General features: G+C 51.9%; 3 protein-coding genes across 29 annotated transcripts; 1 reads left to right on the plus strand and 2 right to left on the minus strand.

Annotated features, from left to right (window-relative positions):
- Positions 1-620: 620 nt before the first annotated feature.
- Positions 621-11784, minus strand: PROSER3 (proline and serine rich 3). Of its 27 annotated transcripts, none has more exons than XM_081516759.1 (11): positions 11615-11784; positions 10068-10240; positions 9648-9850; positions 8704-8831; positions 8507-8616; positions 7607-7689; positions 7363-7505; positions 2213-2388; positions 1152-2097; positions 971-1052; positions 621-815 (listed from the first exon to the last, which is right to left on the minus strand). In XM_081516759.1, exons 2-11 carry the CDS (start codon positions 10071-10073, stop codon positions 707-709), a joined length of 1986 nt encoding a protein of 661 aa, XP_081372885.1. In that variant the 5' UTR covers positions 10074-10240; positions 11615-11784; the 3' UTR covers positions 621-706. The 27 variants fall into 27 exon arrangements, with proteins under 27 accessions (XP_081372885.1, XP_081372902.1, XP_081372894.1 ...); XM_081516776.1 differs by lacking the exon at positions 11615-11784 and adding an exon at positions 10933-10996 and having other exon boundaries at positions 8507-8613; positions 10156-10226; XM_081516768.1 differs by lacking the exon at positions 11615-11784 and adding an exon at positions 10933-10996 and having other exon boundaries at positions 10156-10226.
- Positions 11785-12133: 349 nt separating this feature from the next.
- On the plus strand, positions 12134-14681 carry HSPB6 (heat shock protein family B (small) member 6). Its single transcript, XM_081517101.1, has 3 exons — positions 12134-12362; positions 13358-13480; positions 13592-14681. Exons 1-3 carry the CDS (start codon positions 12165-12167, stop codon positions 13763-13765), a joined length of 495 nt encoding a protein of 164 aa, XP_081373227.1. The 5' UTR covers positions 12134-12164; the 3' UTR covers positions 13766-14681.
- A 53-nt stretch (positions 14682-14734) lies between these two features.
- LIN37 (lin-37 DREAM MuvB core complex component) lies at positions 14735-19925 on the minus strand. The gene is made up of 9 exons (XM_081517097.1): positions 19704-19925; positions 16803-16878; positions 16569-16619; positions 16223-16252; positions 16057-16142; positions 15804-15970; positions 15111-15251; positions 14949-15022; positions 14735-14863 (listed from the first exon to the last, which is right to left on the minus strand). The coding sequence occupies exons 1-9, from the start codon at positions 19735-19737 to the stop codon at positions 14782-14784; spliced, it is 741 nt and encodes a 246-aa protein (XP_081373223.1). The 5' UTR covers positions 19738-19925; the 3' UTR covers positions 14735-14781.
- Between the last annotated feature and the right edge of the window lie 801 nt (positions 19926-20726).

The raw sequence follows: 20726 nt of genomic DNA on the forward strand, positions 1-20726 counted from the left end.
TCTAGGCTGAAGATAGAAATTTGTTGTAGCAGTCAGGCTTCACAATTTGTATGACTTTGTACAGTTCAAACTCGTCTATCAGAACAGAGATGAGGTTCAGAACCATGAAGCCAGATGAAAGCACCTGGGATCGATTGTAGATAGAAAAGTCAAGGCTTGGGACAACAAAGTGACAGGTGTGAGGCACAGTGAGGCACAACCAGATTGGTGAGGAGAAGGCTGGGGTTCTGGAAGCTAGGCAAGGAAGTGCTTCAGAGAGTGAGTGGGGATCAGCACACCTAATGCTGCTGCTGGGTCAAGCAGGATGTGGAGGCCTGACCACTGTCCAACACGCTAATGACTACAAGCTTCACACCCAGAGAACAGTTCCTTTGGTCTCATCTGAGACAGGAGGACCCACTCCTGAGTTGTCAGATAAAGTGAGGCCCAGTCTTGCCCAGACCCCTCTCCTGCCCTCAAAGATGAAACCAGAAGAGACTTGGCTTCAGTGGTCAGAAACTAGCGTTAAGTGGCGCAGGGCAGAGCTAGTGTGGGGGAAGGGAGGGGGCACAGGGAGCTATTTCCCTAAATTGGCAAGACCGTTGGCCTTTTCAAACAACTTCCTTTTCAGAAATAACCTGTAATCTGAAAAAAAAAATTTTTATTAAGAAAAATAGAATTTGGACAATTCGAAGTCGTCTGGCCTCAAGAGAGGCTCCTTCCCTCCTCAGCTGCAGCCTTGGGGATCCGGGTGGGGGGGCGACCTGGTTGGAGGAGACCAAGACTCTGGGTCTTCAGAGTGGCCCAGCAGGCGGGCTATTTGGGCATCCAGTTTCCTGGAAAAAGGACAGTGGGGTAGCGGTTGAGATATTTGCTCAGGATTAGGGTCTGGGGCTATATATGTTTTGGGAAAGGGGCTCAGGAGAGGTGGGCACCACATGGCAGTCTCAGAATTCAGGGGCTGGGTGTGTTAAATCCTGGCGATGGTCACCTTTTCTGCTGCCGCAGCGCCGCCCTTTGAATCCTTAGCACCTGCAGTATTGGGTCGTCCTGGAACTCGCTGCCATCGGAGTCTAAAGGACAAAGGAGCAAGATTCAAGGGGCCAGACTCACAGCGTAATGGACTGCCATTCAGAACAGGGCAGCCACGCGCGGCGTGCGCGCCTGCTCACCTTCCGCAGCCTGCAGAAGTCTGGCAGCCTGGGAGAGCAGGTCTTCTGAGGGGGCGTGGCCAGCAGCGGGTGAGGGCGTGGCTACCACCGCAAGCGACCCCGCCTCGAACTGAGGGGGCGGGGCCTTAACACAAGTGGCCACCTCCTCAGCTGGAGGAGGCAGGATCTTGGGCTGCACACACTTGACTTCAGCCAAGGGAGTGTCTTTGTCCTTCCTAGGCACCGATCCCGCTAGGGGGAGCATGGTCTTGGCATTCCGAGACCGCGCCTTAGACCGACCCGGAGATTCAGATAGATGAACCGTGATCTCTGAGCGAGGGGTCAGAGCGTGTGTGGCCTTGGCTTTCTGAGGTTCAGCCTCGAGTGGAGGCGGGCCCTCAAGGCGGGGGGGTGTGTCCTCCAGGCTGTCCGGAAACAGCCGAGCCGTCACCACCTGGCCCAGCGCGCCTCTGAGCTGCGGGCCAGGGCCCTCGTGCTCATCCGCTGCCGTGACTCGCCCTGAAGACTTCTGGCGTTGGGCTCTGCTTCTCCGAGGCTTGGAGCTCTGCTTCTCGAGCTCCGCTGGGCTGCTTGGTGCAAGGGTGGGGGGGCCCTGGGGGGCTGCAGGGGTCGTGGGTGTGGAGGCAGGGAGCGCGGGGGTTGAGGCTGGAGGGGCAGGAGTGGAGGCCAGGGGCGCTGGGGTGGAGGCCGGGAGTGTTGGAGGGATGATCCCAAGAGATACCCAGGGACTGGGCTGTGGGGCCCAGAAGAATCCATGGGGACTGGGACCCCAAAAGATGTGTGGAGAGAACCCTGGGGGAATAGGAGGCCTCTCCATGCGGAAAGCTTCCTGGAGACCAGGCGGAACCACACTGCCCCAAAGTGGGATGGAGTTAGACTGGGTTCCCAGGGAACCAAGGGTCTCCGCAGCGGGAGGAGATGGCTGTGGACAGATGGGGGAAGGGACCTGAGAGGGAGAGAAAAGGTAGAGAGTCCTCAGTCCCCCTCAGCCTCCCCCTTTCTCCAACTTCCCTTAGGATCCTCCCTCCACCCCCCTCAGGCTCCTCCCTCCTCCATCTCACCGTGGTGGTGAGGGCAGGGGTCTGGGGCAGCACCCAGGTTCCGTCACCCTGGCTTCTTCGAGCCTGTTCAACTTTCCGCCTCTGCCGCCACTGGTACAGAATGTCATCCTCTGGCCGCAGGGGTGCCTGGGAGGAGGCCGGGGCAGGAGTAGGGATGGGGACAGGTGCTGGGGTTGCTATGGAGGAAGTAGAGGGAAGAGGGGTAAGGCAGGGCCTGGGGTGATGAGCAAGGGTAGCCTAGCACACACCCTTTGAGTACCAGGTTATTCAGACAGGCTCTCCAGATATTGTCCCAAGTCCCCTGCAGATTGGGAAATGGGGAAAGGGGCAGAATTGGAGGAGAGAGCCCTCATGGGCTTCAACCTATCATTATTTGACTCTTCATTCATCAACAAATATTACTGAGCTCTTACTATGTGCCAGGCACTGGACACGGTGGTCACAGCAGGGACCAAGGCAGATCGTCCAGAATCTGCCCACATCTCCCCACTTTCCTGCCCTCACCTGTTAACCCTACAGCAACTTCCTCCCTGGCTTCCCTTTTCTCCCATCCTCCCAAACTGCCTCCATCTGCAGCCAAGGAAGCCTGTGAACACCTGAGTCAGGTCAGGGCCCTCATGATTTAGAATCTTCCCTAGGCTGCACCTCTCTCCTGGTAAAAAGCACATCTTTGCACTTGTGGTTCCCTTTGCCTGGAAGACTCTTCACTTGTGCAACCACAGGGTTAACTCCAAGTCCTTCAGGTATTTGCCTAAGTACCACCTTCTTCATGAGGCCATCCCTGGATGCCCTATTGAAAACTGCAACAGCCCAGCCCTACCACCCTCCATCCTCTTTCCTGTTCCATTTTTCTCCTTAGCACATCATCTTCTAACTACTAAAGGTCACACTTCTTTCCTTATTCATTGCTCATCTCTCCCTCCACAATGCCGACTACACAAGGACAGCAGTTTTTATCTGCCAGGCTGTTACCAGATCCCCAGTGTCAAGAATAGGGCCTGGTGTCACTATATGTGGCATTAAGGCAAAATGGAAAATAAATATATGCAAAATTGTGCTCCATCCCAGTGCCCAGCACTGTGCTGGGGATATAGCAGTGACTAAGAGCAGGATTACCACCTGTCCTCAGGCCTGTGGGACAAAGGGACATCATTTCCCATCACCCAGGGCATCATTTCATGAGTCATGATTAGTATGGCTATCATTATCTCTCAGAAGCCCTACTTACTAATGCTGCACAGAGAAGGGGAAGCGGGGTAGGAGGCAGCATCCGGGACCTCTCCTCCCCTCCCCTCTATATCCTGTGATCCTACTTCCTGACCTGGCCACTTTCCTCTACTCTGCTCCTCAGGCTCTGGCCCAAGGCAAACTACCAAAGTCTGTCTCTCACTATGTATTCATAGCAGCCACAGGGAGTTTGCTAACACCCAGTAAAGATCTTGTCCCTGCCTTGCTCACAACCCTCCTGTGGCTCCCCAGTAGATCATGACCAAATGCCTCACATGGCTACCCACCTCCATGTAATCTGACCCCTGCCAATATCTTCCACCTTATCTCCCACTACCCTTACCCCTGGCTCTTGCCTTTTCTTGTTCATTATCTGCATTGTGCTCCCTCCCATCTCAGGTCCTTTGTACAGGCTACAGGGCTATAGTCCTCGCCTTCATCATTCAGGTCTCCACTTAAGATAGCACCTCTTCCAGGAAGGCCTTCTCTGACATCCCAGTATCACAAGTTTCTCCTGCATGACCCTCATTTCTACTTATATTTGTTTGTGGAGTTATGCACCTATTCTGTGCCCCACACTCACTATTCTGTGAGGACCATGAAAGTGAGACCATGTATGATTGGTTCACTAAGGAATCCCCAATCTTGAGCACAGGCTTCATACACAACACGTATTCAATGTGTGCTGCATAAAAGGATATATACATTTACTCTGCAAAAAACCCATGAAGTATGTAGTAGGTTTATCTCTATTTTACAGATGAGGAAACTGAGGATCAGGAAGGAGAAGTGAATAAAAAGAGAAGCTTGGAAGGATCAAAGAATCAGGGGAGGGCTTGGGCAAGATCACTCAACATGCACAAACAGCACTCTGTTCTCTCAGGTTGCCTGTCCCCACTCGTGGGAGTCCTATGAGATATGGAGAGAATCTTTCCTGGCTACCACTGCATCCCAGGAACTGGGGCACACAGTAATAGTAACAAGAGTGATGACAGAAATAGTAACCCACGTCTTTAACCCAACCTCTGAAATCTTGGGGGCAGAAATTTGAGAGTTCAACACTTTGCATGTTTCAGTGAAGTTGCTAGGTATGTACAGGGTTGACAGGGGTCTGGGTCAGAACATCAGACTCAAACACACTGGTATATAGTTGAACAGTGTGAAATTGCCATTATTCAACCATTTCTTACTTACAAAGCCAAAAATTTCATAAGATTCATAGTAGTATGAATATTTACTCCCTGACTTCAGACTATACTACAAAGTCATAGTAATCAAAACAGTATGGTACTGGCACAAAAACAGACACAGATGAATAGAACAGATCAAAGCACCCAGAAATGAACCCACACACTTATGGTCAATTAATCTATAACAAATGAGGCAAAAATATACAATGGGGAAAAGACAGTTTCTTCAATAAAGTGCTGCTAGGAAAACTGGACAGCTACATGTAAAAGAATATTAGAACATTTTCTCCCACCATATACAAAAATAAACTCAAGATGGATTAAAGACCTAAATGTAAGATCTGAGCCATAAAACTCCTAGAAGAAAACATAGGCATGGCATAGCAATATTTTTGTAGATCTATCTCCTAAGGCAAAGGAAACAAAAACAAAAATAAATGAATGGGACCCAATTAAACTTAAAAGCTTTTGTACAGCAAAGGAAACAATCAACAAGACAAAAAGACAACCTATTGAATGGGAGAAAACATTTGCAAGTGATACAACTGACAAGGGATTCATAGCTCATACAACTTAACATAAAAAAAAAATAAACAATTAAAAGATGGGTAGAATCTGCCTGAGGACAACTGAGGCCACTTCCTGGGTGCCTGGCCTCGCTGCCCAGCAGCCCCCCCGTGGCAAGCGGCCCTGCCCATGGTCCCTTGATTTCCGCGGGGCTTGCTGGGGGGCTGGGGCGTGGGTGGAAGCCGGTTCACATCTGGAGAAGCACTAGACACCCCCCCACTCGCCCCGCTTTGTACTTCTCTTACTCTGAGCTGTGAGTAATTTTAACCCTGTACACATGGCAGCTCTTCTGATGCAGAGACTATTTTATCAACGTCAGTGCCATCACCATAGGATAACTCCATGGGTGTTTCCAGACTCAGGCTCTGAAGGACGAAATAAAAATGTTTTTTTTTTTTTAAATAAAAAGATGGGCAGAAGACCTGAACAGACACTTTTCCAAATAAGACAGATGGCCAACAGGCACATCAAAAGATGCTCAACGTTACTACTCATCAAAGAAATGCAAATCAAAACCACAATGAGATAGTCACCTCACATCTGTCAAAATGGCTGTCATCAAAAAGACCACAAATAACAAACGTTGGAGAAAAGGGAACCCTTGTACACTGTTTATGGGAATGTGTTTAAATTGGTACAGCTAGTAGGGAAAACAGCATGGAGATTCCTCAAAAAACTAAAAATAGAACTATCATACAATCCAGCAATTCCACTCCTGGGTATATATCTGAAGAAAATGAAAACAGTAATTTGAAAAGATACATGCACCCCAACAGCAGCATTATTTACCATAGCCAAAATATAGACGCAACTTTGGTATTCATCAACAGATGAATGGATAAAGAAGATGTGGTGTATATATACAATGGAATATTACTCATCCATTAACAAAGAATGAAATTCTATCATTTGCAACAACACAAATGGTTCTTTTCTGGGGGTGGGGGGAAGATATTATGCTTAGTGAAATAAGTCAGACAGAGAAAGATGAATACCTCATATTATCACTTATATGTACAACTGAAAGAATAAAACGAATGAATATAACAAAACAGAAACTGACTCACAGATATAGGGAACAAACTAGTGGTTAGGGGAGAGGGAAGCAGGGGAGGGGTGGGATAAGGACAGGGGATAAGAGGTAAAAACTTCTGTGTATAAAATAAATAAGCTACAAAGCTATATTGTGGAGCACAGGGAAGATAGCCAATATTTTAGAATACAGAGTTGGCCAAAAAATTTGTTTGGTTTTAAGTGAAAATAAAAGACATACTCTTCCTTCTCACCAAGAACTTTATTGAATAATGTATTCACTAACCAAATGAACTTTTTGGCTAACCTAATAACGTTAAGAGCTTCCCTGGTGGCCAAGTGATAAAGAATCTACCTGCAATGCAGGAGACATGGATTCTATTCCTGAGTTGGGAAGATCCCCTGGAGAAGGAAGTGGCAACCCACTCCAGTATTCTTGCTTGGGAAATCCCATGGGCAGAGGAGCCTGGTGGGCTACGGTTGGACACTAAATCACCATCTCCACAAATAACTTCAAATGGAGTATAATCTATAAACATTTTGAATTACTATGTCATCCACCTTAAACTAATAGAATATTGTCAATCAACTATGCCTCAATAAAAAAGGATGACTTCACCCTAAATGAGATAGATATATAAATACTCTTCATATTGTTTAGGTCAAATTTTGCTGCCAAATCAGCTGTGGTGCCAAATTTGCAACAAGCCTTCTGATTTTGGAGCTTCGTGTTCAGAACTGCAGACAGGATGCAGAGAGAGAAATTGCATACTCATGGGAGCTACTGTGTATGCTTTCTTAATTTTTCTGGCCACGGCTCATGGCATGCAGGATCTCAGTTCCCTGATCAGGGATTGAAACTGCACCCCCTGCATTGGCAGTGTGGAGTCTTAACCACTGGACCACCAGGGAAGTCCTCCCATAATAGGTACTCTTAACAGAGCCACGCTACATGCTCCATGTATTCACCAACTCTTTTAATCCTCATGAGACCTACAGCAGGGGAATACAGTTATTATCCCTGTTTTACAGTTGGGTAAACAAGGTGCAGAAAGGCCCAAGGTCACGGTGCTGTAAGTTGAAAAGTTGGAATTTGCACCCAGACTGCCCTCATCCTTGCCTCCCAGAACTCACCTTGTACCTTGAGGTCAGGGTCCTTGATGGAGTCAGGAGTGAAGGTCATGGAGAAGGGAGAGAGGCCATCAGAGCTGACGGGGAATGAGGAGCTGCCGCCATCACTGGGGCTGAGGGAGGAGGTGGAGGAGACGGAGGCCTTGCTGGAGGGAGAAGGCAGAAGTGAGGCCACGGGGGTCTCAGAGGCAGCGGCCTGGGTCCGGAGAGGAAGGACTGGGGAGGATGATGTAGGAGGGGGAGGCACCTGCGTTTGAGCAGCCTGGCAGCTCTGCTTTGCAGGCTCAGTGTCTCCAAGTCCAGCAGGGATGAGTTCCATGTGTTGAGACTCTGTGAGGTGAGAGGGGTCAGAGGCCAGCCCCCATCACAAAGGCTTCTGGGAAAGGGGCTCCAGACAGAGGGCCTGGATGCAGGTCTACATTCCACCTGGCACCCTCACATGCTGGCTGACAATCTGCTCCTCCTCCTTAGGGAAGACAGACCAGGTTTCCCTCTGTGGATCCATAACCCTCAGTGCAGTCATTGTTATAGTAGGAGGGTTGATCCTACCTTCCTGATCAGGCCTGGCTAGTCACAGTGTTCTGTCCTCCAGTTCACAGTGACTGGCTCACAAAGAGCGAATGAGAGTAAGTCCTGGGGCTTTGGATGGAGCTATTGGAAAAGCTTTTCCTTTTCACTGGAGTAATCAAGTATATCAGATGCCTACAGCTACTGGAGACATCTTAGCTATTTTTGAGGGGAAAGCCTACCTGAGATTGAGCCAAACAAGGAGGAACCGAAAGCCATGAGAGTTGAGTTCCTCTCAATATTGTTCAATCACCTGGATTCAGCTATGCTCAAAAGCATCTAGTTTTGGATTTCTTGATTGTACTAACCAACAAAGCCTCCCTTTTTTGTTTAGGCTGCCTTGAATTGGGGGTTGACTCTAATGCTAACTACACGTGTTTTTTTTTTCTTCTTTTTTGGCTGAGCCATGCAGTGACATATAGGATCTAATTTCCTGATCAAAGGTCCAACCCATACACCCTCCATTGGAAGTGGAGAGTCTTAACCACTATATCACCAGGGAATTTCTGACTCTAGGTCTATCTCAGGGCTGGTGCTATCAGTCCAGGCATAGAGGGAAAGAAGTGAGTGGCAGTGTCACCTGCTTTATTTCCTGAAGGGGTGCCATAGCCTTAGCCTGTGATGCACTGGCCATCTTGGCATGAGTCAGGACTGCTGTGTTGGGTCTTCCTTCTGGTTCACTGGCTCCTGCTGAGATGCCCCAGTTGATTTAGTTGGGGGCAGGTAGAGGAACTGCTGGGGGTATTGCTCAGGAGGAGATGAGACTGAAGCAGGTACCTGCTGCAAGTTGACTGCCAGGGTCTGAAGATTCAGGCCACAGCCACCAAAAGTCAGCTGGAGTTGGGCCTGCAGACTGGCGTTCTTCTCTGCTTGTGGGCTGAGCCTGTCGGAACCGGTTTATATACCTGTGAGCATCAGAGAATTGGAAGGTGGGTGGGATGAGGAGCACCCAATAATAATAACAATAATAATGACAATAGTCAATATATATGTAGCACCAGAGCAACACTTGGTAGTTGATCCTCAGCATCTGTTCTCTTTTCTTATACAGTAATGCAATATTATGTAAGATGATATAACCCTGGGCACACAGCCATTCTTCTATAAATACATTTGCCAGATGCCCTTGCAGCTTTATGGCCATGTATATTCCTGACCACAAGATGCAATTCTGGAAAATGGATATGGCTGGGAGACATTATGGGCTATGAAGGAAAGGGTTAACAGCCTAGGGAAGGGAGAACGACAAGAGAGAAGGAAACTGTGTCTCTGACACCTCAGTTAGGGGCTGCCATATCAGCCCTGGTTGCTTCTGCCTGGACTGTTAGGTGAGGGAGACATATTGATGAATACTCTTGTTTAAGGCACGATTCATGTGGGACTCCTTGTTATAGCAGCTGAACTTGGATCCTACAAATCCAAGTGCTCACTATGTGGCTCACTATTGTTTGTTACAGATGCAATACTGATAGTAATTCATTGAAAACTTAAAACAGACCCAGAACATATGTGCTATTAATATCCTCAATTTACAGATGAAGAAACTGAGGCCAGGATTGTACAGTGACAAAGCTTGGATTTGAACCTAGCTCCAGAGCGCTTGGTAACATGAATTAAGCATGGTCCTAAAAGTGCAGCTCTGGCTAGGATGATTATTATGAATGTCTGCCCCCTCGCACTGATCCAAACCCTTCTTTTCCCTGAGAGCTACTGGAACTTACTTGGCCACCACGGAGTCCCCACTGTCAGTCACGGTGGGTGGTGGGGAGGCTCCCATCTGGCCCTCAGTGGTGCTGGGTGGGGAAGGGGTCCCTGAGCTGGATGGCCAGGACTCCTCAAACAGCTCAGGGGAGCTGAGGCCTGTGGCCAGAACCTTGGGAGCTTCTGGAAGCCTGGATCTCTGGGATCTGGATGGGCTCAGGGTCTAAGGTAGAGAAGGTGAAGAGACGAAAAAGTGAGGCTGAGGAGTCATCCCTGTAAGGAAAAGAAGACACATACGAAGTCTCAGTCCAGAGGGGAGGAAACACATCCCACAATGGCAACAACTCAGAGTGACTGGGGAGGTGACAAGGGATTTAGGTGGTGGAGGACAAGGGCAGGGCCATGGGGAAGAGAGGAAGGGCTGTCTTCTAATCTCTCACCCCCATCTCTCATCACGTCTTCCTTCCCTCTAGTCGTCACTCCCTTGTTACTGGCTGGCACACTGCACTCTCTGTGGGGTGTCCTCACCTGGGAGTGCCAGGTCTGGCTTCAGGATGGCCAGTAGTGGCTTCAAACCACACTACGGTTCCCACGGAATCCTGGAAGAGACGAACTATAATTTCCATGAAGCACCACTGTACACTCAAGATAATGACACTGGAGGCACGATTCCCACCAGTTCTTGGAGCAGTCTCAAAAGAGAACCCGGGAACTGTTGGTTGGTGATTCGTAACCCTGGATCCAGTCTAAGAGGAGTCTTTTAAAAATGCAGAGGCGTGGTCCTCACCTCAGATCAAAAGAATCAGAATAGCTGGAAGGGGGCTGGGCATCTACATACACCTGTTTCACAGTGTTCCAGGTGATTCTGAAGTGGAGGTCAGGAGAAGAGCCAAGGCTAAACCCTATCACTGTATATTTCCCATAAGTCCTTGGGACACTAAGGAAAGGGGTAGACGGATTACAATTGCTATAGTCGCTGGGCTCCGCCTAAGCAAGACACCCGTGGCAGTCTGGGAGCAAATTCAAAATTACGAATCTTAACTCCCAAGGTGCCCCCGGACATTTTTAGAGAGAGAGAGAGAGAGAAAAAAAGCCCTTAGGGCCATTTAGAGAGCGGAACTTAAAACGCTATGGAACCCCCGCAGTGGTAAAGTCCGAGGTTGGAGCCGCTTAAGGCTGTGGAGCATCTTGGGAGTTGTAGTTCCGGTACGGTTGAGCACACTTGACTCCGGACCGTAGCAAACCCGATCTTAGGCTGTGTTACTCTCACCCTTGATCCTCCCCAGGCCTCCTGTGATCCATCACCTGCGGTCCATCCTGCAGCTACCTCGCCGATTCCGCCTGCTCTGCTCGGTCACCGGACTCACCCGGAGCGCATCTTTGTCGCTTAGCAATACCCTATAACCCCGCCCCTCTTTGGGACTGCCGGCGCGGGAAGAGAGCGGTCTCTAAGGCGACCAATGATAGAGAGGAAAATATAAGTAATTGGACAATGGCCAAAGGGAGCTGTCTCACAATTGGGTGTAACGGGAATGAGAGAGCATATTTGATTGGGGAACGGTAGCGAGCTGCAGTAATTGGCAAGCCTGTGGACCAATGGAAAGGATCCGAGGCTGGGCTCGCGGTTAGGAGGAGGTTCCAATGTACTCTTCGCTGTACGTAGTCATGTATTCTAACCACTCCCCCTCTTGCTGTCTAAATCTCATCCAGATTCCAGTCTAACTATGGATTTTCCCGTTGCAGGGGCCATCAGGGAGCCTACCCCCTCTCTAACCGCCGTCCCTCCATCAGTCCAGAAGTCTACCAGTCCCCCCCGATCTTCTAACCACTTTCGTCTTGCTCCAGGAGCAGCTGGTTACTCCAAGTGCCAAGCCTGGGCTCCTGGCCGAGGTGGCTGGATCATAACGAGCTATTTCGGGCCCCAGCGTGCGGCCCCCGGGGGGCCAGCCTGTACTGTTCTTGCCCGCGCCCCCTGGCTGCTGCTCACCTGGCAGACCCCGCTGTCCTGCGCACCCGAGGCTGAGTCAGACTCACAGAATTAGGCCCAGCTTGCCGGGGGTTGGGTCCAGGGCCCTGCTCAAATGGGAATAGGGTCTGTTCTGTGTCCTCCTGACAGCCTGGCCCAGCTACCGCATTCCCTCTACCCAGGAATCTGCTCCTAAGACCGGCATCTGCGTCATCCTCAGAGCACCTTCGGGGAGGGGGTGGATTAAAGGGACTAGGAATTCTTTGGTGGGTTTCTCAGGCTGTAGGTCCCAAACGCCACGCTTGCACCCCACTTTGGCAAGGCTCCGCCGCCTCAGCCTTAGTTTTTCTTTCTGGAAATTAGGGAATGATACCTCGCTGACATCCAGCAGGCGCTTAATAAATGGCCAAGTCATTGTTGGGCTGTCTAAATAAGGCTCTATTAATGGCCGGCTCTGGCCGCGGTCCCAATGTCCCTGGGCGGCCCGCGGAGGGGCGGACACAGGGCGTACTATAAAGCAGCGGCGGCGCTCGCTGGAGCACGGCGGAGCCTAGGGCGACGGCGGAGCAGGATGGAGATCCCGGTGCCTGTACAGCCGTCTTGGCTGCGCCGCGCCTCGGCCCCTTTGCATGGGCTGTCGGCTCCCGGGCGCCTCTTCGACCAGCGCTTCGGCGAGGGGCTGCTGGAGGCCGAGCTGGCTGCGCTCTGCCCTGCCGCGCTGGCCCCCTACTACCTGCGCGCACCCAGCGTGGCGCTGCCTACCGCCCAGGTGCCAGACCTGGGGGAGGGGCGGTAACCTGACTACTTCCAAGGCTGGGGTCCTCGGTCACCCTGAGGGGGGTAAAGGAAAGTCCCTTGACTTTGAGCGGGGGTGGAGAGTCCGGCCACTCAGAGAGGCTTCCAGAGTTCCCTGAGTATGGATTCTCAGAGGTCGTTTTCCTGAATCGGGTGGGAGGGCCCAGTCGTTGTGAGGAGAGTCTCACGTCCCAGAGGAGAGTAAGGGCTGGGTCCCTAATAGAGTGGGGACGCTCACTCTGAAAGGGTGTCTTGGTGATTCTGAAGGAGGCTGGGGACCCTCGGAATCTGGGTTAAAGGGGGAGCCCAGCCATTCTGAAGGGCGTGGAGGGAGGGAATTTTTTGTTATTCTTGAGGAAGACAGTTTGGAGACTGTGGGTGGTGACTGTGTGTGTCTCATGGAGAGGCAGAGGGGAAGGAGAGTCTTGCAACATGAGAAAGGGGGGTCTGGACACTCAGAAGTGGGGGAGGAGTACTAATAACTGCTGAGGGCTCAAGCAATCTCGTAACTCTAACTCGAGCGGGAGGGTAGAAAGGGAACTCTGGAGACTCGGGGAGGAGGCTTCTTGGCGATTTCTGGCGGAGGTGGAGCAGTAAGGGCCCCAGGGGCTCTGAGGGGAAGAGGGCTGAGGAGGCAGTGCCCAGGAGGATACACGGACTGCGAGGTTGTTGACTCTGGGGGAGCCGGCAGGCCTCACCCTGTGAGGGCAGTGGTCCCTGACCTTGCAGGGCAAAGGACGGACCCTCATCACCCTGGATGAGGCGGGAATCCCAGTGGCTACAGGGGGAGGGATCATGCCAGTTATTCTGGGTAAAGAGGTCCTCGGTGGCTAAGAGTAGGAAAGGGGACGCCCCAGTTCCGCAGGCCAGGCTAGGCTGCAGCACCGGAACCAAAGGGGAGCCTAGGGGAGGGGCCTTGCTGGGTCCCGGGAGCCGCGCCCCGCCCGATGACCATCAGGTTGTGCGCAGGTATCGACCGACCCTGGGCATTTCTCGGTGCTGCTGGATGTGAAGCACTTCTCACCCGAGGAAATTGCCGTCAAGGTGGTTGGTGACCACGTGGAGGTGCATGCGCGCCACGAGGAGCGCCCGGTGAGCCCGCTGGCGGGGGCGGGGCCAGAACGAGCAGGCGGGATCCGCAGGCGGGAGGGGCGGAGCATCTACGGGAACCTGGCGGAGCCTCTCAAGCCTCTCTCCCTCCAGGATGAGCACGGATACATTGCGCGCGAGTTCCACCGCCGCTACCGCTTGCCGCCTGGCGTGGACCCTGCGGCCGTGACGTCCGCGCTGTCCCCAGAGGGCGTCCTTTCCATCCAGGCCGCACCTGCGCCGGCCCAGGCCCCACCGCAGTCGCCACCCGAGGCGGCTGCCAAGTAAGGGCCAGGGCATACCTGAACCCTGGGAGCCGCCTCAGCGCCCCTGCCCCTTTAAAGCCGACCTGGCTCCGCCCAACCAGATGTCCCCAGCGTGCGCCAAGACTACCCGCCCACCCAGTCTGGGATCTGCCTTGAACCTTCCAACCTGCTCATCCTTGATAACTTAGGCTTTCCACTGACACTCCAGCTCTTACACCCTTCCGTGATTTCAAATCTCCAGACATCTAACTTCCAGACCCTACAAGCACAATCCCTCAGCTAGTCTCTCATCCTCACCAACCCCACTTGGCATATAACCCCACTTCAAACTCCCTATTTCCTTTTGAGTTTTCTAGGAAAACATCCCCTCACCCCATTTCAATCCCACCCGCCACCAAAGATTATGGTGTAGACAGCCCTGCCCCCACCCTAGGCCAGTCAAGCATAATTCCCCCTTCTCAAATGTCCAAGACTCTGCACAGACCTCCCACCCTGGACCATCCTGGCCTGGTCCCCAAGACTCTGGATCCTTCCCCTCATTCCAACCAGATACACCACTTCTCCTCACCCTCTCCCTCCAACCCATCTTCTAATCTGAAACCTCAGCCAGCCACTCCCAGATCCTTGAACCCCTTTTCTGACCCTACCCTTGTACCCCCATTCTAAGCCAACCAGAACCCTCAACTTCAGACTGTATAGATACCCACCCCTCCTCCCCAGAGTCTGCACAGATATCCCACACTATCCAGAACTCCTCAGTCATTTTGTCTCGACCCCCCAAATCTCCAACCACAACACCCCTGCCCTTATTCTCCAAGACCCAACCAAGCAGCCACTTTCTTTAATTCTCTACAATCTTTCTCCTTCCTCAAATTCCCTGATGCCCCATCCCCCTACCTAGGCCCACTCCCCCAATAAATGTGCTAGAGCTGTGCCAACTGCTTTATGTCTGATCCAGGAAGGATAGGGTGTAGCAAATGGGAGACCATTGTGGAGGAGGGGAATGTTTATTGTGATGGGGGTGGGGACAGGGGAACATCACTGTCGCTCATACATCTCCCGTAGGATCTTCATGCTCTCTGAGTAACGAAGCTGGTTCCGATGAGATGCCTCCTTCCACCTGCAGTGGGGGTAAGGAAGGCAAAGGAAGGACTCAGAAGTCGGAGCAGAGGCCGTGGAGAACAAGCTGGTGGGGGGATGCTCACCTCTGGCGGATGCGTTTCCAGCGCTGCATGTTACGGTAGATGAGCGTGGAGGGTGAGGGCTCAGGTTCGGAGGGCTGCATGGACAGAGAGGCCAGGCTGGGTGACCACGCCCACACCCCACAACACATGCCCCATGGCCCTGAGCCAGCCCAGGATATTCACCTCATCATCAGGGGTACCCTGGGTCTCAGGCTGCAATGGGGATGGAATTCGGGATCTGCAGGCATCTCCAGGTGGCCCGGGAGCTGTGGGTGGAGGCAGCTTATACACGTCACGACTCTTGCTGTTGGTGATCTCGGAACCCTGAGGATACAAGAACCCCACACCAGGCCCAAGAGAGTCAGAGAAGAGGGTCAGGGGCACACATTTCACACCTTCCCCAGAAACAAAAGACATGAAGGTTTCTCCAGGGACATGTACTTAGGAATCATATGTTTGCTCCAAGGACCCCTGTCCAACTCAGGGACCTCTGATCACTCCTGCCCAGCATAGAGACCTCCATCTATGGAGACCTCCATTTCCAGCCCAAGGGGTTGCCATCTGCTCCCCTAGACCAGGTGGCTATACTTGGTTGCCCTAAGGACCCCTGCTCAGTCCCTCAGCTCTTGGTGACTTCTGATCTTGGAGGGAACATCTATTTACCCGGGGAACCCTATCCCCTCTGCCTCTCAGACCAGAAAGCCATGTCTATCTGCTCTAGGGCACTCCAACCTTTGCCCTGGCCTAAGGGTTCCTATCTGTGTGCCTCACCGGATTCAGGAGTCACTGGTGTGCTTGTCTGCTGGGGAGGGTACCTTGTGACTGCCTACCCACTGCACTCCCTGGCTGCTGTGTGGGAGCCTGCCCCCATCTCACCTCCTCATCCTCAGGCAGGGGGGGCAGCGGCGAGCTGGGTGAACGTTCACGCTCACGCACTGTGGGGCTGTTGCGCATCCAGGCTCGGCAGATGGGGTACAGTGGCGTGTTCTCACTGAACTGAGCCAAATCCACACTCCGGTCAAACAGCTTGATCACATAGGTGTCTAGGGTGGGGTGAGTGGGAGGGGTATGAACATTCTTGCATAGCTCCCCCATCACTGCCCGCCCTCGAGGGCCACCGCCTACTCACTGGATCGCTGTGGCCCTCCCTCGGCCAGCCCCTCATCCATCTCCCTCCTCTTCTTCCTCCGCTGGTGGGGGAATCGGGCAGATGGCCTGTGTGGGGAGGGAGAACATCAGGACCGGGGTGGGGACTAGGGACCTCTCATCAGCTGGTGGGGCCCCTGCCAACTTACCGTTTGCCAGTGGCTGTGATGGAGCAATCCCTGTGGAGAGAGACAGGGTGTCAGTAGGCTTGCCCTTGAACGAATGCCTGCTTACCACCCCTCAAAGAGCACCCTGGGGGTACTGTGATTGAGCTCATAGAGATCCCACCAACCCCAGAGGCCTTGGGTCCCACCCCTTGCAGGCTGACATGCCATCATCAGGGGACCTAAGCTTCTGCTGCTCCAGGGCTTTTGTACATGAAGAATGGTTAAGACTGTGGTGGAGAAAGCACAGGGAAGGAGGGTCAGGGCTCAGATGAGGAAAGAAGTTATCTACCACAAACCCTCAGACACAGATCCCATCAATAAAACTTACTTGTTGTGGGTATCTGAGGAGGTCTTCCCAGGTTCCTCATCCAGACGCTCCCTGGTAGCAGAAGAGAACTGCACGCTCAGGGTTCCAAGGGCCCAGAGTGGGAAAGTACCCAGTGGCCTTGTCCATTGGGCCCCTTCCTTCCTAAGTCGTCTCTGGGGTCCCACCTACAGCCAGAGGGTCCCACCCGCTAGGGCCCCCAACTTCCCATGACCCCGTCCTGAGTCAGATCCCAACCTGTCCATGTGACTCTTCTCTAGCAGACACTGCAGAACAGCATCCAGTTGGTTCCGGGCCTTGGCCATCTCCAACTCTGGGGAAGAGGGAGGGTACCAAGCAGGAGTCACTTCCCAGGCCCAAGGCAGGTGGGCAGCCACTGGATCAGGGAAGGGCATGCATATATCTAATCATTTGGCCAGGCCAGGTGTGCTAGGAGGGTATAGTGGGCAGAGCCTACTGAAGAGCAAGAGCTCTGGCTTCCAGGGCTGACCCACATGCTCATGTGTGATCTAAGGTAAATCACCTTACCTCACTGAGCCTGTTTCCTCATCTTGAAAATGGGTCTCCAAATGATACCTACTGCTAGGACTGTTTTGAGGTTTAAATAAACCTATGCTGTATATGAGAGCTTATTATATGCCAAGCATTGTTCCAGGCACATCACGTATATCAACCCATTGAGTTTTTACAACAACTCTGGAAGGTGGATATGATTTTTATCCCCATTTCAGAGATGATGAAACTGAGGCACAGAGAGGATAGGCTACTTGCCCAAAGTTACACAGCTAGAAAATTGAAAGGCTGAAGATGTACACCAGGTCATTTGGCTCCACAGTGGACATTATAAGGCAGGGGCTCAAACTGGGTGCAGAATCCAGCCCCAAGATGCACTTTGTTGGCTGAGGTAGTGGAGTTATTTCAAAGCTATATTAAATCTGAATGAGATGACTACATTTGAACAGTTGGGCGATTTCACCTAAAATATCCATTTCAGGCTTTTTTTCCCCCAGGAAATGAGATCTGGGCCCACCTTCCTGCATGCCACAGGTCTAGCCTGGCTCTAAGAACCTATGTGTTTGCCTTTCTTCATCACAGAACTTATGGAGGTGATAATGTTATAAATTTTCTCCTTACATTTCTTGTGGGGTGTTCATTCTTCTCTTCCAACTAATAGGAGCTCTGACCCAGTGCTCAGAGCCTGGAAGGACACTTGGGTACATGACTAGCCAGTGCTGAGACTTCCTGAAGAGGCCAGGAGACATTACTCAGAGGAGACAGGGTGGGGATGTAGGGCTGGGAGCAGCTGAGATTCTTTAGCAAAGAGCCTTGGGTAGGAGCCAAGGTATGGATCATGCCCAGCGTCTTTCCTCAGTCCCTGCTTCTCTCCTGAACCTCAGATCTTGGGATCCCATGGACTCCCGGACACTTCCCCCTGGACATCCCCCAAGCTCCTTCCACAGACTGGGTCCCACGGTGGCCTCAGTGTCTCTCTAAATGTATCCTTTTTTCCTAGACTGCCATCTCAGGGATATCCCTCCTGTCACCCAGTCCTTTTCTTGATCTCAACGTGGTCACTGCTCTCCCTTCCCCGCCCACCCCACAACCTGTCTACTTGTCTCCTGAGGGTCTCTCCCCTCTCCCCCTTCCCTAGTCTGTCTGTCGTGTCCCTTCCTCCCCCTGGGCCCCCAGCCTCAGTCTCCCCTTCTGATTCACCCTCCACAAGGTGGCCAGGGGAATCTTCCTAAAGCCAAACCTGACCCCGATCCTTCCCTGCTTAGAACCCTCCAGAACTCTGCAGTGCCCACTGAGGCAGAGTCCTAGTGGTCAGCCTAGTGTTCACAGGCTTCCATGACCCTGCCTACTCCTTCCTCAACACCCTCATTTGTGGTCAGGCCCCCTTCACTCTTCCACCCACGATTTTTGGGGCATTTTTTGGCAGTTGGAGGGGGCATCTTGTAAAAACTTCCTCTGTGGTTCAAAACCCTCCCTTGGCTCCCCATTTCTCTTGGAGCAAAAGCCAAAGCCATAACCTGGGCCCACAAGATCTGCCCCCCTCCTTCCGCTCTTTGCCCTCATCTCCTCACCTTTATACTTCACTTCACTGGCTCTGCTCCAGCCACTCTGGCCTCCCTGCTGGCCCTTGAACATGCCAGAGAAATCTTTCACTTCTCCGCCATTTCAAAGCTATTTCCTTTGTCAGATTTGCTGTTTCCTCACTTATCACTCTCTCCCTCACCTTGCCTCACTCCTGATCTCCTTACCTTCTCCTGTTTCTTTCTTTCTTTCTTTTCTTTTTTTTTTTTAACCACTTATAGCATTTACTATCTCATGTCATTTTACTTGTTCTGGATTCCAGGTCTCTCCCACCACCCTTAACATGCTAGCCCTGGGTTCCCATCAGCTTGGCCGAAACCCAGAATGACTTCCTCTCTATCAGCTTCAGTTTCCCCATCTGAAGTAGGAATTATTAATCCCCTAGAATTATTGGGATGCTGCTGCTGCTAAGTCGCTACAGTCGTGTCCGACTCTGTGCGACCCCATAGATGGCAGCCTACCAGGCTCCCCCGTCCCTGGGATTCTCCAGGCAAGAACACTGGAGTGGGTTGCCATTTCCTTCTCCAATGTATGAAAGTGAAAAGTGAAAGTGAAGTCGCTCAGTCGTGTCCGACTCTTCGCGACCCCATGGACTGCAGCCTACCAGGCTCCTCCATCCATGGGATTTCCCAGGCAAGAGTACTGGAGTGGGGTGCCATCGCCTTCTCCGGATTATTGGGATACAGTGACTGCAAAGATTAAAAGCTTTCCTGTACTTCATCAGCACACATCTGCATAATGCTTGACTCAAGACCACTGATTGAAAGGGGGAAATGGAGGCAGAGCCATAAAAAGAGTCCTTGTTGGAGTCACACGGTTCGGGTTCCCCATGTCTGACCGCACCACACTGCCAGGCCACCACCAGTCAGCCTCAAAGCTATCCTGAACACAGATCGGGAGGCTATCAAGGTGGCCGGAATCGCTCGATCGATGCCTGACAGCAGTAGTTATATGGGCTGCAGGGAGAAGTCACGTAGTCCACCTTATCGCGACAATCCTGTCTAATGCGGCTCCCTTACCGGCCCCCAACCTCGGGATCCTCACCTGATTTCTCCACTTTCACCTTCACCGGGAACATGGTTGGGGTCTGGGATCTGGCTAGCTGGGCCAGAGGAGCCCAAAAGAGCCTAAAGTCACAAGTCAAGGCCGGAGGCAGACGGGGAGAGGTCAAAGGTAAGCTTCATGTGTAGCCAGTCCGCCACCCTGAGCAGTGTCCGGCCGCGACCGACGCTGATGCCGCCACCTCCTCCTGTTCCTTCTGTGGGCGGGCCTTCTCGGCAGTTCCTTGTTCCCATTAGTCAGTGCAACCGTCAATCCCATATCCTGGCCAATTAATAGCTGCCGCTGTAGGCTCCCAGCTCTCAGTCCCACCTTCCTAGAGCCCGGTTTCCGGAAACAAACCAACGACATTCCGGGGCCCTTCCCGGGATGTGGTTCTAACTTCCGAGACTCGGTAGAAGTAACGCACGGTGGGAAACGAAGGATCAGAGCATCGCGAGGCTGCTGCTTGGAAGTCAGAGAGTTAGAAGCTTTGAGTAACACCAATTTAGCTATTGAACAGGAGTTATTTAACCGTGGAAGTCTCTTTATCCCTAAGAGGTAAACAAATCTGGGGTTAGGCGGGGCTCCCTCTTACTGAGCACTTGTTAGGTGCCAGCTAGCTCCCTGTTAATCTCTTTTCAAATTTAGCCTCATTCACTTAGCGAATATTAGCGTGCCAGGTACTTCTCTAGGTACTGGGGACACCGCTGTGAACAAAACGGATAAAAATCCTTGCCCTAATGAGCTTATAGAGAATGGAAGATAAACAAGTAGAACATTTTAAATGAAATGTAATAGGAAAAAGAATGTAGCCTGAAAGAGACATAGGGAGTACCCAGGAGAGGACTGAAACTTTAAATAGGATGGTCAAGGAAGCTTTCTCTAATAAAGCAATTGAATACTTGTCTATTGGTACAGTCTCCTTCAGAAAGTGGGGAACTTCCATTTACCACATGTGCCTTGGGGGTGGTATTGTGATCCACACTTCTGATGAGAATAATGAAGCCCGGTGGAAAAGTTAATATT

The sequence above is a fragment of the Giraffa tippelskirchi genome, chromosome 7 (assembly GCF_054371585.1).
Source record: "Giraffa tippelskirchi isolate mGirTip1 chromosome 7, T2T-mGirTip1v1.2.pri, whole genome shotgun sequence".
Classification (NCBI taxonomy): Eukaryota; Metazoa; Chordata; class Mammalia; order Artiodactyla; family Giraffidae; genus Giraffa; species Giraffa tippelskirchi.

Coding starts and splice junctions, on each gene's coding strand:
- HSPB6 (XM_081517101.1), top strand. CDS start 12,165: ATGGAGATCCCGGTGCCTGTACAGCCGTCTTGGCTGCGCCGCGCCTCG. Junction 12,363..13,357: donor TGGCGCTGCCTACCGCCCAG/GTGCCAGACCTG, acceptor GGTTGTGCGCAG/GTATCGACCGACCCTGGGCA. Junction 13,481..13,591: donor CGCGCCACGAGGAGCGCCCG/GTGAGCCCGCTG, acceptor CTCTCCCTCCAG/GATGAGCACGGATACATTGC.
- PROSER3 (XM_081516759.1), bottom strand. Junction 7,690..8,506: donor CCCTTCAGGAAATAAAGCAG/GTGACACTGCCA, acceptor CTCACCTCACAG/AGTCTCAACACATGGAACTC. Junction 2,098..2,212: donor CCCCTGCCCTCACCACCACG/GTGAGATGGAGG, acceptor TCTCCCTCTCAG/GTCCCTTCCCCCATCTGTCC.
- LIN37 (XM_081517097.1), bottom strand. CDS start 19,737: ATGTTCCCGGTGAAGGTGAAAGTGGAGAAATCAG. Junction 16,143..16,222: donor ATCACAGCCACTGGCAAACG/GTAAGTTGGCAG, acceptor CTCCCCACACAG/GCCATCTGCCCGATTCCCCC. Junction 15,023..15,110: donor AGGGTACCCCTGATGATGAG/GTGAATATCCTG, acceptor CTGTCCATGCAG/CCCTCCGAACCTGAGCCCTC.